The sequence below is a fragment of the Epinephelus moara genome, chromosome 7, assembly GCF_006386435.1.
Source record: "Epinephelus moara isolate mb chromosome 7, YSFRI_EMoa_1.0, whole genome shotgun sequence".
NCBI classification, from domain to species: Eukaryota; Metazoa; Chordata; class Actinopteri; order Perciformes; family Serranidae; genus Epinephelus; species Epinephelus moara.
Window position 1 is genome coordinate 28499664 of NC_065512.1, and position 13244 is coordinate 28512907.

General features: G+C 42.9%; 1 protein-coding gene across 4 annotated transcripts in view; it reads left to right on the top strand.

The window, feature by feature from the left end:
• Positions 1 to 7810: 7810 nt before the first annotated feature.
• stxbp5l (syntaxin binding protein 5L) overlaps positions 7811 to 13244 on the top strand; it is a 175868-nt gene continuing 170434 nt past the window's right edge. For all 4 annotated transcript variants that reach the window (XM_050048039.1, XM_050048040.1, XM_050048041.1 and 1 more), the window contains exon 1: positions 7811 to 8770. In XM_050048039.1, coding sequence (XP_049903996.1) covers positions 8603 to 8770 — 168 coding nt within the window. In that variant the 5' untranslated portion in view covers positions 7811 to 8602. The remainder of the gene's footprint in view (positions 8771 to 13244) is intronic.

Genomic DNA, 13244 nt, shown 5'->3' on the forward strand with positions numbered 1-13244 from the left:
ATGCTATCGTTCCTCCTTGCTTGTAGATAAACAGTTTACATGTAAAACATATTGTTAGCTTACAAATATGATGAATTGCCATAGTACCAAACTGCTCAATGCTACATAAGATAGTTTGACATCAGCATCACCCACACAGCATTAAAATTCGGCATACAGGTTAAGACATCAATAATTTAAAGCCCCGATGTGTGATCCAAATGTAAACCAAAGGTCAGCCCTGCCCACCATCAAAAATTCAAAACACAGGTCTAGAGCCTGCTCTCACTCCCAAAATGATTGGCATGTGTTTTATTCGTTTATTTTTTATTTGTTTATTTTTTTTTATTATCAGGGACCATGTACAGAGAACATTGGACTCAACAGAGTAAAGATGCACTGCACCAGATTATAGCTTTTTAGCTAGTTTCCATCTGCAGTCCCTGAGGCAGGCAAAAGAAGAAATAACAAGAGAAAAATTAAAATATTACAAAGAGACATATAAAAAGACAGACTGAAACGGTACAAGAAAATAGAGTGCATTGCACTAGTGTACAGATAAATCTTACTTGTTCTTGTTCTATGATCTTGTTAAAGATGCTTTCTGTATAGATTATGTTTGTAGATACAGCAGGACAACAAGGGCTGGTTTCTTGAAGTAAGATTGCTGGGAAAGCCAGCAGTGAGCTTGGGATGAGTGAAAATGTTGAAAATAGTTGATTATGTTAAAGGGACAGTTCAAATACATATTTTTCCTAAGTTCTGTCGAGCTATACATCAATCGAATTTGGTGTGAGTTGCCGAGTGTTGGAGATATCAGCCGTAGAGACATCTGTTTCCTCTTGAATATAATGCAAAATTTCTTTCCACAGCACTGTGGATACCAGATAACACATACAATAGCACATGCAATGATAGACAACAGTACACACTGTTCTGCAAGGCCTACTGTTTAAGGCTGCTATGGCTGGGGGTATTAGGCTTTTCCCAAAGTGAGTCCTTGTGCACCTCAGTGCTCTATACCTGCTCCCAGTAGTATGTAGCAGCAGGGTAAGGTGGTGAGTGAATGGGTGTGTGATGTCCTGTCCTATTTAGGTTGCAATGCATGCAATGACCTTATTGTGCAGCTCTGTAAGGTTGGATGTAGGGACACCAGTTATGCTGGCATCGGTGTGGGTTATGCATGTGATTTTTTTATTAGATTAATAACATGTTAAAGAAGCAGGTGGAGGAGTACAGTGGGACTAAGTAGTGCTCTGGTACAACAATAGGAGGAGATGGAGGGGCGACAGTACTTTAAGCTTGCGGATGACTGATAGTCTTTGGTGGCTCCTCTTCTTGCATTTCATTAGTGTGCTGGTCGAAGCTGAGTCTTTTGTCCAGTGCCACTCTGAGGTATTTGAAACTGTCCGACATGTCAACAGTTTGGGTATTAATGAGAATGGGATCTAGAGGTGAGCGGGGAACAATTATTATTCCTTTGTCATGCTGACACTGAGGTGAAGATGGTAACCGTCGGACCACTGGGTCAAATGTGCAACCGTGTTGCGATAGCCCAGAGCAGAGTCATTATTTGCGAGCAGGGCAAGAATGTCTGTGTCATCTGAATATTTGAAGTATGCAGTTATGGGTGACAGACTGGTGCAGTCATTGGTGTAAGTGTGCACAGGACTGGCCTCATCACTCTCTGAATGCAGATGATGTGGTCGTGCCCACCTGCACAGTTTGCAGTCTGTCAATGAGGAAATTATGCGTGAGATGGATCAGACAGAGGGGAGCACTGAGATGGTGTGTCTTCTGGATCATCAGATGCCTTTGGTTGGTGTTAAAAGCAGAGCCAAAGTCCACAAAGAGGTTTCTGACAGTTGTGCCTGAGAAATTCAGTTGCTGGAAGAGGAAATGCTGCAGGCAGGCTGCAGCAGCCTCTGTGCCCCTCTTAGACAAATTGAGGGGGTCAAGCTGTGGAGTGACAACTTTATTTGTAGCAGCAGCTTTTCCAGGTACTTTGTTATTGTGGATGTGTGGGCAAGGGGGCGATAGTGGTTGAGTTCTGTGGGCTGGAGTTTTCTAGGTATGGACAAGGCAGTTTTCCAGAGAGCAAAGGACTCGGAGTCAGTTACTGCACACAAGTTGAGTTGGGGTTCATACCTATTTGAGGTTTTCACCTTCTGAAATGCCTGCTTGGTGTCCATGTTGTCATATTCAAATTCCAACTTGTCCCTAAACTTCAGTTTCCCCTTAAGCACCTATAGACAGGACGTAGTGTGAAGTCAAACAGAGTACAGTCTGTGCTGTTGCAGCAGAGCCTGAGGGTCCATACAAAATGTCACGGTAATTGTTGTTGAAATACTCCAGACAATGGGCTGTATAAAATAATAGACGTAGCCACTGTTACATCACCCACTGGTTTGCTGACCTCTGTTTTGAGGCCTCAAGTTTGGCACGTGGCCGTGACCATCTTGAAGTTTTGGAGCCAGAAGTGACCATATTTGGACGAGAGGGTGGAGCTGTGGAGGAGCAAGGGGTGGATCTGGCTCATAGACTGTGGTGATGCCTCACAGACAGCCTGCCATTCAAAGTGGCCATGCCCTTAATTATACCAGAATTGAGATATATAAGCATTCACCACCCATACAGTTGCCATGAAGGGAAAAAGGAGGTCTATTGGGACTGACTCGCTTCTGGAGCCAGCCTCAAGCGGCCTAAAGAGGAACGACAGTTTTCCACACTTCTGTGTTGGCTTCACTTTTCAGCCCTGGAGGTTTGACGCTTAGTCCAGACCTAGGTGGACTTTGGCATTGCCATCTGATCAAAAAGGCGACTGACCTCCACACCTTTGTTAATGGTCTCTGTATGTGGTTTATGGTCCTATGTCTGCCTCTGATAACATGGACAGTATAAGTGATGTGACGCCCCATCTCTTAGTACATTTTGTTTCACCTCCACCACCTCATCACTGGAAATGGTTGGCTAAATTAGTTTGTCTTTCTGTAACACTGGATCTTTGGATATTTGGATTACAAATACTTATTAGTTATTCCTGTAAGCTATAGTATAAGTGCCACCGTTTGACAGAACATGTTATTGCCTCACATGCTGTGAGCAATGTGTTTGACCATACACTCTTTATTGGCACTCGCTCTTTGAGTTCACCTTGGTGTGTCAGGGGGCCCAGAGGGGTTCTAGGCCGCACTGACTATCTGTCATTTACAATCACCCAAGAACTTGGCCTTAATCAATACTCATTTTACAACTGTACTTGGTGTGTGTGTGTGTGTGTGTGTGTGTGTGTGTGTGTGTGCACAGAGTCCTTCTGAGCTGAAATCGTCTCAACAGACTTTTAATGACATGTTTTCTTAAAAATTAATCAGCCTCTGCAAATCATCTCCGAGATGAAGCAGGCTGAGCGCAGGGCCTGTATTCCCATGATACAGAGGTCAATCGTGGAACTCTTGTTCAAACTTGCCCTTCTTCTTCAATCAGTCGTGAGTTCTAATTATCATAATGGCCTTTAAAAAATCCTAAGATTGTTCTTGATTGCGCAACATTTTGTTGCGAAGGGAAAGAACAAGGAACAGCATGAGAGATATTCCAAAGCTGGGAAATGAAAATTATGACAATTGAAGTAATTGCACAGAGTCTACATCAGCGGCCATGACTCATACCCATCGTCTCCTTTATGAAATACTAAATATTCCTGTTTTTGTTTTTATTTTGGTTCTGCTTTTTTTTCCGTCAATGAAAGCCACAAATTATCTCAGGCCATAAATTAGCTAACAGCCTAATTACCATGTACCATCCAAAACAAAGCTCTTTGTGGGTGCATGTTTGCGCACAACACCATTGTCTTTGAACCAAACACAATATCAAGCTCACTTTCTGGATTTGTGTCTATTCCCCACCGCCTGAGGTGTTGTAAACAGTACACACACATGTACAGACACACACACAGACACAAACACTACCTCTTTGTATCTCTACAACACGAAACATTAGATGGTAATGATAGAACTGCTTTGAGGGCAGCGTTGCGTATCGTTAAGTGGACAGCTTTGAACATCCTATGTGAAAAGTCCCCTGAGGTCGAGTCCTCGGTATCGAGGAACAAGTAACATATCTAATGGGCTGGTGTGTTTGTGTGGTCGCCTGAGCCCCTTTGTAGACACTTCCTTAGTCCTTTCAGCTGTTCTCCTTCCTTGCTTTCTGCAGAAGAATCCAAAGGAATAGATTTTGGGGTGGTACAGGGCACACGTCCCCCTCAGTGTTTTTATTGAGTTTTATTCTGACAAAATTAAAGACAATTATTCTGTAAATGGAGGCAGAAAAGGCACAAATTAGTGCATGAAATTAAGTCTTTGACACTCAAATTTCCTGAGGGAGGACCCCCAACCCCCTGTTTCATATGTGCACCCCCTCTAATGAAACAAAACCTACATCCCAGGGGAAATCTGCACCATATATCCAGATGGAATATATCAGAAACAAACCTAATGGACAGTAAATTCTGATATCTGCACATCACAGATTAGGTCGTTATTTTTTCAGGCACTCTCCCCGCTATTTTTATGATCCTAACTTATAATGGAATGGCCATCATGAAGTATTGCAAGGACACTTTGCTTCTACCTGCCCAGCATGTGTCTATCCATCAGCAGAGTGAAATTACCACAGTTTAGAGCTGAGCAAAGAGAACCTCTGTAGAGTTTGATAATTGTGTTTGAAAGCTGCATGATTTAGTCTCAACGGAGCCCCGGCTTGCTTGAAAATGTGAAAGTAATCCAATTTGCTGTGTTTTAGCAGCAATATCAAAGTCACCCCCCACCATGCTTTGCAGTTGCCGTGCCATTTTTACATGCATGGGTCCCACGTTGCTACCTAGTGGTACGCCAAAGGAAATCTTGTAGGAGATCCTTTTGATGCATTTCATATACTATAAAAAGCCTCTTGTTAGAAGCACTGGTAGTTCTTTTGTGTTATTTTATATTCTAAAGAAGGGTTTGGAAGGTAGAAAATTGTAATCAGTGATAAGAGGAAGAACCAAGCGCAGAGGCTCAACACTGAAATCTGCCATCTGAAGAGCGTGCAGTCCTGTCAGCACTCTGGACAGCATTAGTGACACAAACCACAAAGTGTAGTATTTTTATCTTCTTATCTTAGATTGGAGAATAGGACAGACGGACCATGTGTGCTGTGCTCTGACTCCATAACATCAAGTATTGCCAGGGGGCAGAGGCCAGTGATGTAAGTGCTTATGCAATATCACTGGTCCTGAACATTCAAATGAGGTAATTATTTTTCATTGTACATACTTTGAATATTTTGTTTTCTCACTTTTTTTGTTTTGGTAAGTTGGATTCTGACATTTTTCTACCTGGGCTCATTAATGGTAATAATGGCACAGCCAGCTTCATTTATTTATTTTTTATTTTCAAATTCCATCATTTTCCTCTGTGTTACAGCCTGCAGACACTGGCTCTGGTGAGTCTTGGTGCTGGTAGATTCATGAATGCTCTGACATCTGAGACGTGTGTGGGCTGCATTAAAAATGTGATAAATAGTGAAATTCACATCATACCTTTCACAACACTTTTCCTGGGTTCAGTGTCCTGAAAAAACGTATTGCATCATTGTTTTTGGTTGTTGACAATCTGCCAGAAACTTGTTTTCCAAACAGCGGAGTGCCAATTAAGAGTAATTCAACTTTGATTGTAATCAAAGTAAGAAATTTTTGGTGAAAAGAACCTTCATGGTGATGGAGTACCTTTCAAGCTTGTTTCAAGTGTCATCTAGGTGATTTTCATAATGTTCAGAAATGAATAGAAACCAACAGCTGTCTGGAAGGTGGGAAAGCAATCTAAACACTTAAGGCAGGCTTTGGGAAATGGTTTGTGGTCATGTAAAGTATATTTTCTCGGTGGGTAATGGACTAAAACATGCAAAACCATGTTTTAGTCCATTAATGTATTTGTGAAGGACTACTCAAAATGCAAGAATTGCCTGAAACCAGCAATATCAGCAGGACATTTTCAGAACCACAATGGGCTCGGTCACAACCGGTCATTGGGATTTTCTTTGTAAGAGAAAATGTATTCAGAACCTTTGCTTTAAAGGGAAACTACACCCATTTTTAAAATTCATACATGTTATTTTTACAGTCCAAAAATGTTCGTAAACATGAGCAATTATTTCCCAAATCCAAAAAATGCAAGAGCTGCTCCATAGTCAATGAATGGTGAAAGATGTTATAGATGACACTGAGAGCACCCAAGAGAACGTTCTGAGTATATGGGTATATTTTCTGTTTGACAACTGAGATCACTACAACAGAATAAAGCTAATTTGGGTATAAAAAAAGAAAACAACATTCTGATAGTCCACAAAATCAGGCTCTCATTCATGGTCTCCAGCAGCTCCAGCTTCTTGTGGAATTCCTTTTTACCTCTCCAAATAAATATTTCCATCAACTTTCTCCAAACATAAGTGTTATATAGCTGAAGTTGAGTTCAATATAACATGCAGGGACCTTTGTCCTGAACTAACCGAAATATCTCAGGGGCTTTCTAACTAAAATGAAGGCGAATAAGTAAAAGTACAGTGCATTGCATCTAAAATTAGCGGTAATATGATGTTTTAGACAAAAGAGGAGAGAGAGACAAGAACATTAGATAAAATTGTAACCATATCTACTGCATATATTATATTTTTTGGGTTATTTTTGTTACTGTGTTATTTATTAAAGGGTACATTATAAGCAGTAATAGATTCAGTGTCATTGAGTTATTGGTGAATTATTATTTCATTGTCATTTATAGTACTTTGTATATTGTTTGATTTGTGTTACCATGTGCAGTGTTTAAGTGGAGTCATTGTGTTCCCTTGGTTATGAGCTAATTGGCTCCTACCTGCCCTTGTTTTGTGGGGATAGGTATGAGTGATACACAAGAGAGAGTGAGTGCATCGTGCTTAACAGTGAAGAGAAGTTGCTGTATCTCCAAAGTTGGTAGAAATTAAACGAAGAAGAGGAAACAAATGTTTTAGCCTGCTTATTACCCACAGCCCGGATGAACTGGGGAACACCTACAATCAAGAAAAGAGGGTGACAAAATCAAACCTGACAGCAAACATAAAGATGACATTGATAAAATGTTAACAAAATGTGGCCTCTGCGTGCTTTTGGAACAGCTTTTCTTTAAAAGTTGCAGAGGTTTTTTAGACTGGAACTTGAAACAGTCTTCAGTCTCTTCTCTGACAGTGGTGTGAGCTGTGTTGAATTCAGAGGGCCTGAGGTGCAAAGCTTTGCAAGATGAAAACTGAATATTAAAACCCAGTGAAAATGTTCTAGAAACAGCATGATGTGGGATCTGCATCTTAGTTTGTGTTTAAAAGAGTAGTTCAAATTTTTGCTTGTGCTGACATAGATGCATGGACATTATCTCACCCCACAGATTTGATGGAGACTTCTGAGTGAACTGGGAGGACATTAACAGCTGCAAATGGATGCAGTTAACAAAAACCACAAGGCAGCACTCATTAAGAGCTTTAACAATCCATAACAGGATGCAACATCTTAGATATAGTCAGTGCTTGAGCCTCACACCTCTGTTTGTGTTTTATTTCATATTGTCATAACGGTATGGGAGGATGAACGATGAATTATGTCATTTTGGGGTTTTCTTTATTGGCGTTTCCTTGGTTCTCCTAATCATTCTGTATCTTTGATTTAGAGCTTTCCACCCAATCGCTGGTGAGGGAGGGCGGGGAGGAAAGAGAGAGAGGGAGAGAGGTGGTGGGAGGCGGGGCCGGCTGCTCATGGTTTTTCAGCACCGCGGACAGCTCCCGTCTCCTGTCTCTGGACTGCAGGGAAGCGACGCTGAAACACAGCTGGATGATAGCAGAGCATTAATCCATAGATTAACCTCCAACTCACACCGACATCGCGCAGCATCTTCTCCATCCCCCCCTGTTCTTCACCTCGATGGTCGAGTTGCCTTGCTCTCCGGCCTGACTGTGGAGTCCGACCGCGTTTAACTGCATTGCCTCTGCGTCTTCAGCCTGTTTCCCCCTCCTTCTCTTCCTGTTACTGGCAACCACAGCGCTGTGAAAGTGCTTTTTTGGGGGGGAGGGGGGAGTGGATCGACCCGCTCGAAGTTCTTTTGATCTGTCCACTTCTGTCTGGTGCGCGCAAACATCGCTGCTCGGCTCCCCTGATTATGTTATGGTGTTGGATTTCTCTCCAAGCCCGGGAGTGGAGGTTACTTTAGGATGCAGAAGTTGAGTAGTTTCACTTCCGTCGGTGCATGCTCTGATATGAGATAGGCGACCTGCATCTGCAACATTGGCTGTAATCCTCACATCAGAGTGGCTGAGACGCATTCCTCTTTTTTTTCTGCTTGTGGACAACAGCCAAAGAACAAGATGAGGTGCCTCTATGACTTTTTAAATTGCACCTAAGAGAGAGAAACAGAGAGTAGGTCTTTCATCCTGCTACTGCTGCAGGAAGCGACGTTTCCTTTCTCCAGCTGCCCAAACGAGTTGGGATCCTGCATCTTGATAGGAGACCAGGAACTCTGGTCTCTGGGTCTTCTGTCTCTTTATATTTAACACACAAAATCACGATTGAAAAATGAAGAAGTTTCGGAAGGTGTTGGACGGCTTGACCACCTCCTCTCCGGGAGGGACTATCGGATCCCCATCGTGCGGCAGCGCGGCCGGGACTCCCACATCGGCGCCAACTCCCAAGGAAATCGACATCCAAGAGACGCTTGTGTCGGAAAACTTTCAGCTGTGCAAGGTGGGTAGATTAAATAGATTTGCTTAGTTATAGGCCGCCAACGTCCGACTAAGGACTGAGGTCCACAGTCAGTAACACCACCTTGGATTCTGGCTTCCCCAAATCCTCATTCACATATATGATGTAAACAAAATAACGCCTACATGCGTAAAAGTTGGATTTGGAGTGAGCTCAGCTGCTGCGCTAGATTTGGCGGCCTTTCGTTTTCTGATTGTGTTGAAAGTTCAGCACCACGGGCAGCTCCTCGTCTTCAATTCTCCTGAGAATAGAGGCAGTTTTAGACAAAACAGCAGCGAGAAACATCATCAGGTTCCTCTCAGCCTTACTGGCTTTGCGTTTTAGGGCCTTAAAGAACTGCGGTTATTCCATTAGTCACCCATTGTTCATCTACATAGCCCCCGCGGACACGTGTGCACGGCGGCTGAAGCTTGCATGTGTGTGTGTAGTTTTGGGTACACTCCAGCTGCTCCCACCAGTATGTGCGGTATAGCAACAGTATATGCGCCCTGCCATCAGCATGCTGTACACAGGCTGCAGCAGCCTACACACACATGTGATATAAACAATCCAGAGGAAGTCAATGAATAGCAGCCTCCCCGTTGCATCAGCAAGCAGGCACGAATGGTGTAGGAGCGATGACATAACTGGTGTCCCTCCCTTGCATTACAAAAGAAAAAAGAAAAAAAGTGCACAGCAAGCCAGCGGAGGGACCCTGCAGTACTGTCCTAGCTGATGTGCTTTTCACCGAGAAGGAGGGAGAATGAGGGAGGGATGTGGATGGTTGGGGGGTTGGAGGGGGGGGGGTATTTATAGCAGCCTCTGCCGCCCATTGCAGCCCTTTTTCTGGATGCATTTTGGAGCTGACTGCAGCGATTATTCCTCACCCTTAAAGAAACGGGGTGAATTTTTTTTTTTGTGGGATACGACTGTGAATAATTCATTGAGAACCCAAGAGAAAGCGAGTTGTTTACGGAGCTATATTATTATTATGAGGCAGACTGACACTAGTGAAGGGGGGGGGGGGGTTTGTTTTCCTTTTTTTAACATTTCTGTATAGAGGAGCTAGAGGAGGAGGAGGAGGAGGAGGAGGGAGGCAAGCTGAAAAGGATGCTGCAGAGCACCCTCGGCAGGCAGACAGGGAGGAGAAAGTGCTGGAAAAGAACAGCATGATTTCCTGGTCCCATGCAGGAAGCTGCTCCTCCTTCAGCGAGTGGCTTTAATGCATGGTTGTTTTTTAAAGACACCAAGTCAACTGAGCCTCTCGTGAAAAAGCCATGAATGCCCTCTATTCCCACTTCTCTGGGTTTTTATTTGAGTCTGTGCAGGTGCAGGTTGTATGTCTGTGTGTGTGTGTGTGTGTGTGTGTGTGTGTGTGTGTGTGTGTGAAAGGGAGTGAGAAACAGGCACAGAGGAGGAGGGAGGGAAGAGGCGGTATAGTTGCACCTGTTATGTCTCTCAGTTCCTTTTCCCAGTGCAGATAGGGTTCAAGGTGGGACAGAGAGGTTGTGTGATTGATCCGTATTGTAACATATCTAGTATCCTTTGATAAAGACATGTTTTGGGCCTCAATCTCCATGGCAGCCTTGTGCTTAACAATAATACTCACTTCAGGGTATAGCTTTACAAATGTGTTAAAAACTATGAAACACTACCTGAATGTAAAAGTGGATTAAAGTCAGTGTTTTGGCGGATGTGTACAGAGGTAGTCTGCTTTCTCATCATCAAAGGAGGGTACGGCTTTCTCATGTTACGCCAATCAGACTGTGGGATGTAGACATGCACACACAGAGACCTTAAGGACCATGTAATGTCTCCCGTGACCTTTTTCCTCATTCATTGAGAAATGAAATATGCAGCACACAGCAGGAACTGGTTTGTTCCAAGTTAGGTTTAAATCAAATATATGTAAATTTGGAAGTGTTTGATTCAAGCAAATAAGCATGTTCCCTAAATATGAATCAAACACAGACAACACATAAACACATTTTTTTGTTTCATATGAACATAACAGGGAGAAATACAAGGCACTCACCTACATTTTCCATTTCCATTCATTGCCCCAAATATTTTTAGATTGGATCCTCACTTTCCAACAGGGGTATAAATCTGTGAGCTGATGCAGCATTGTGTGGGAGGGTTTGGCATCTTGGCTAACTTCTCAAAGTTAGTCATGACTTCTGTCCTCGCTGTGCCGTGTGGGAAGATGCAACAACTCATTTTGTTTGGATTCTACAGCGTTTTTTATGTGTTTATAGTGCTGCAGAGGTGCTGAAACAAGGTTTCGGTGAAGCCTCACTCAAAATGAAGGAGTAAAGGAGGGAAACGAGAGGTACCCAGGTGGCTGACAGTCTTGTTGAATTGAAAGGTTCATTTCAGTTTACAGCAGAATGAGTTCATTTTGTGTTGGTGACAGAAAGTCATAGAAGCAGGCAGAGAGGGAGAGAGATTGAACTATATTGCATCAGGTTAGTTGGTGGTTGAATTAATTGAACTGAATGATACAGTAAGAAAGTAATTATAAGAATGATTAATCGCTTTACTTTAAAAGAAAATACAGGCAGCCCCTTGTGACCAGACACTACTACCACATCCAAAACCCTATTATTTTGAAGTATATGTAGATGTGTGAATGCAAAGAAAATCACTGTATATTAGTACAACTCTCTCCCTCAGTCGCTGCCCCCTATTTGTATTGTGTTGGTGTTATGATGTAATGGAGCTAAAGAGGACAGAAGGAAGCCAGGAGGCTAAATGATGGTTGAGGCCAAGCAGGGTTTATGTATTTACTGGCATGCCTTTCCCCAAAACACACCAACAGCTTTCAGGCTTATGGAATAGAGGCAGCATTTTTCTTTTAGGTTTCCTTGAAAACCTTCAGATTTCATAATAATGTACGGAGTTAGCTTAGAGTAAGGGGAAAATTGTGCCTTTTCAAAATCAAACACAAAACTCGTCAAACATTCATGTTGTACAAAAGTAAAACATGCATATGCAATCTAAACTAAAAACTAGAATAGAAACAGCACTTTGCCTCTGGCTAAAACTACAGCACAGCAACCCAAACACGAGGAAACCAGAAATTACAGAGAATAGACAAATAGAAAACTCACAGTTGGTAGCAGGTACGTAGGTGAAAGCACTTTGACAGTGAGGGAGGTCAGAGGGAATGACCAGCAACCTTGCAAGCTGACAGCAAGGCCACAAATATGCAAATAACTGCTGAGTACAAAAGTTACATGCACAAGGTTGTCCCTGAAAACTGGTCATGCCTCAGTCTGGGATGGGCTAATTCAGCAAAGGTCATATTGGGTTGTCTAACTGGTCTAACTGGGTGACCAAACAGAGGAAAAACATTGCTCAGTCTTGATTTTTGGTGCCACGTGATAAAGAGAGGTCCAGGATGTGAATCATTGAGCCGTTCTGTCTTGTGTGAGTTTCACAAGCTGCAGTTGACGATGGTGTGATACAGGGGTGCCAGTTGGGTCCACTGAAAATCTTGGGGTGGCACATCAAGACCAGAAGTCATAACTGAATTTCAGGAATTCTATCATGCTGTTGTGGTATATGGCTATTTGAAAATTATGTCAATATGAGAGTTAAGGAATCACATACAGATATACTTTGGTTTCTTATTTTACAGTTAACTATCTGTGCAGATACTAATAGCAGTGAATTTAACATTCCACAACAATCCTGTTTTAATGTGTAATCTGTTTGTACATACATGTTTTGGGTGATTCATTGTTGTTCAGACAGGCTGACAACCCCACCCCTTTACCGTCATCCCCACCCCACTGGCCATGCCTTGACAGCACCACTGGTGTAATAATGACCATGCATGCTTCATTCCAAATGAGCCTCATCTGAGTGATATATTTATACAGAATGTATTGTTGCTGAACAGGTGTAACCCTTCATGCTCCATCTCAAATGGATATTTCCAGCACACATCATCTCAGCCTGGTTACAGAAACAGGGCAGTTACTTATTTAGTTGTCCTGCGCAATTTTCAGATGTCCAATGAGAAGAGCGTTTTAGAAAAGAGGTGGAACACAGAGTTTGTATCAGGAATGTCCTGCTTAACACTCTGCAGGGATCAAAGACCTTAGTCAGCAAGAAGTTGAATCAATGCCTCAGATAATTTAAGGTGTTCTGAAGGTAAAATCAAGTCAGAGTCAAGGAGAGAAATAGTGCAGTCATTTCAGTATACAGTTAAGGCTGATCATTAATGGTCTTTATTTGGTCTTTCTGATAGCTCAGTTTAAAGTCATTGGGCTCTAGTTTCCCGGCGCAGCACAGGTGGCGCAGGATGGCGAACCCCGCGCAGAGCTAGTTTCGAGCAGCGCAACCCGAGGCGCACTCAGTTTGGTAGTTTGGCAGACCGAGGTGCGCTGAGATGGGTGTGGCGGCGCAGCAGGGGGAGGTGTCGACAGATCCAGCTTGGCGCAGTGATAGTTTCGTGCCAAAAGGCTTC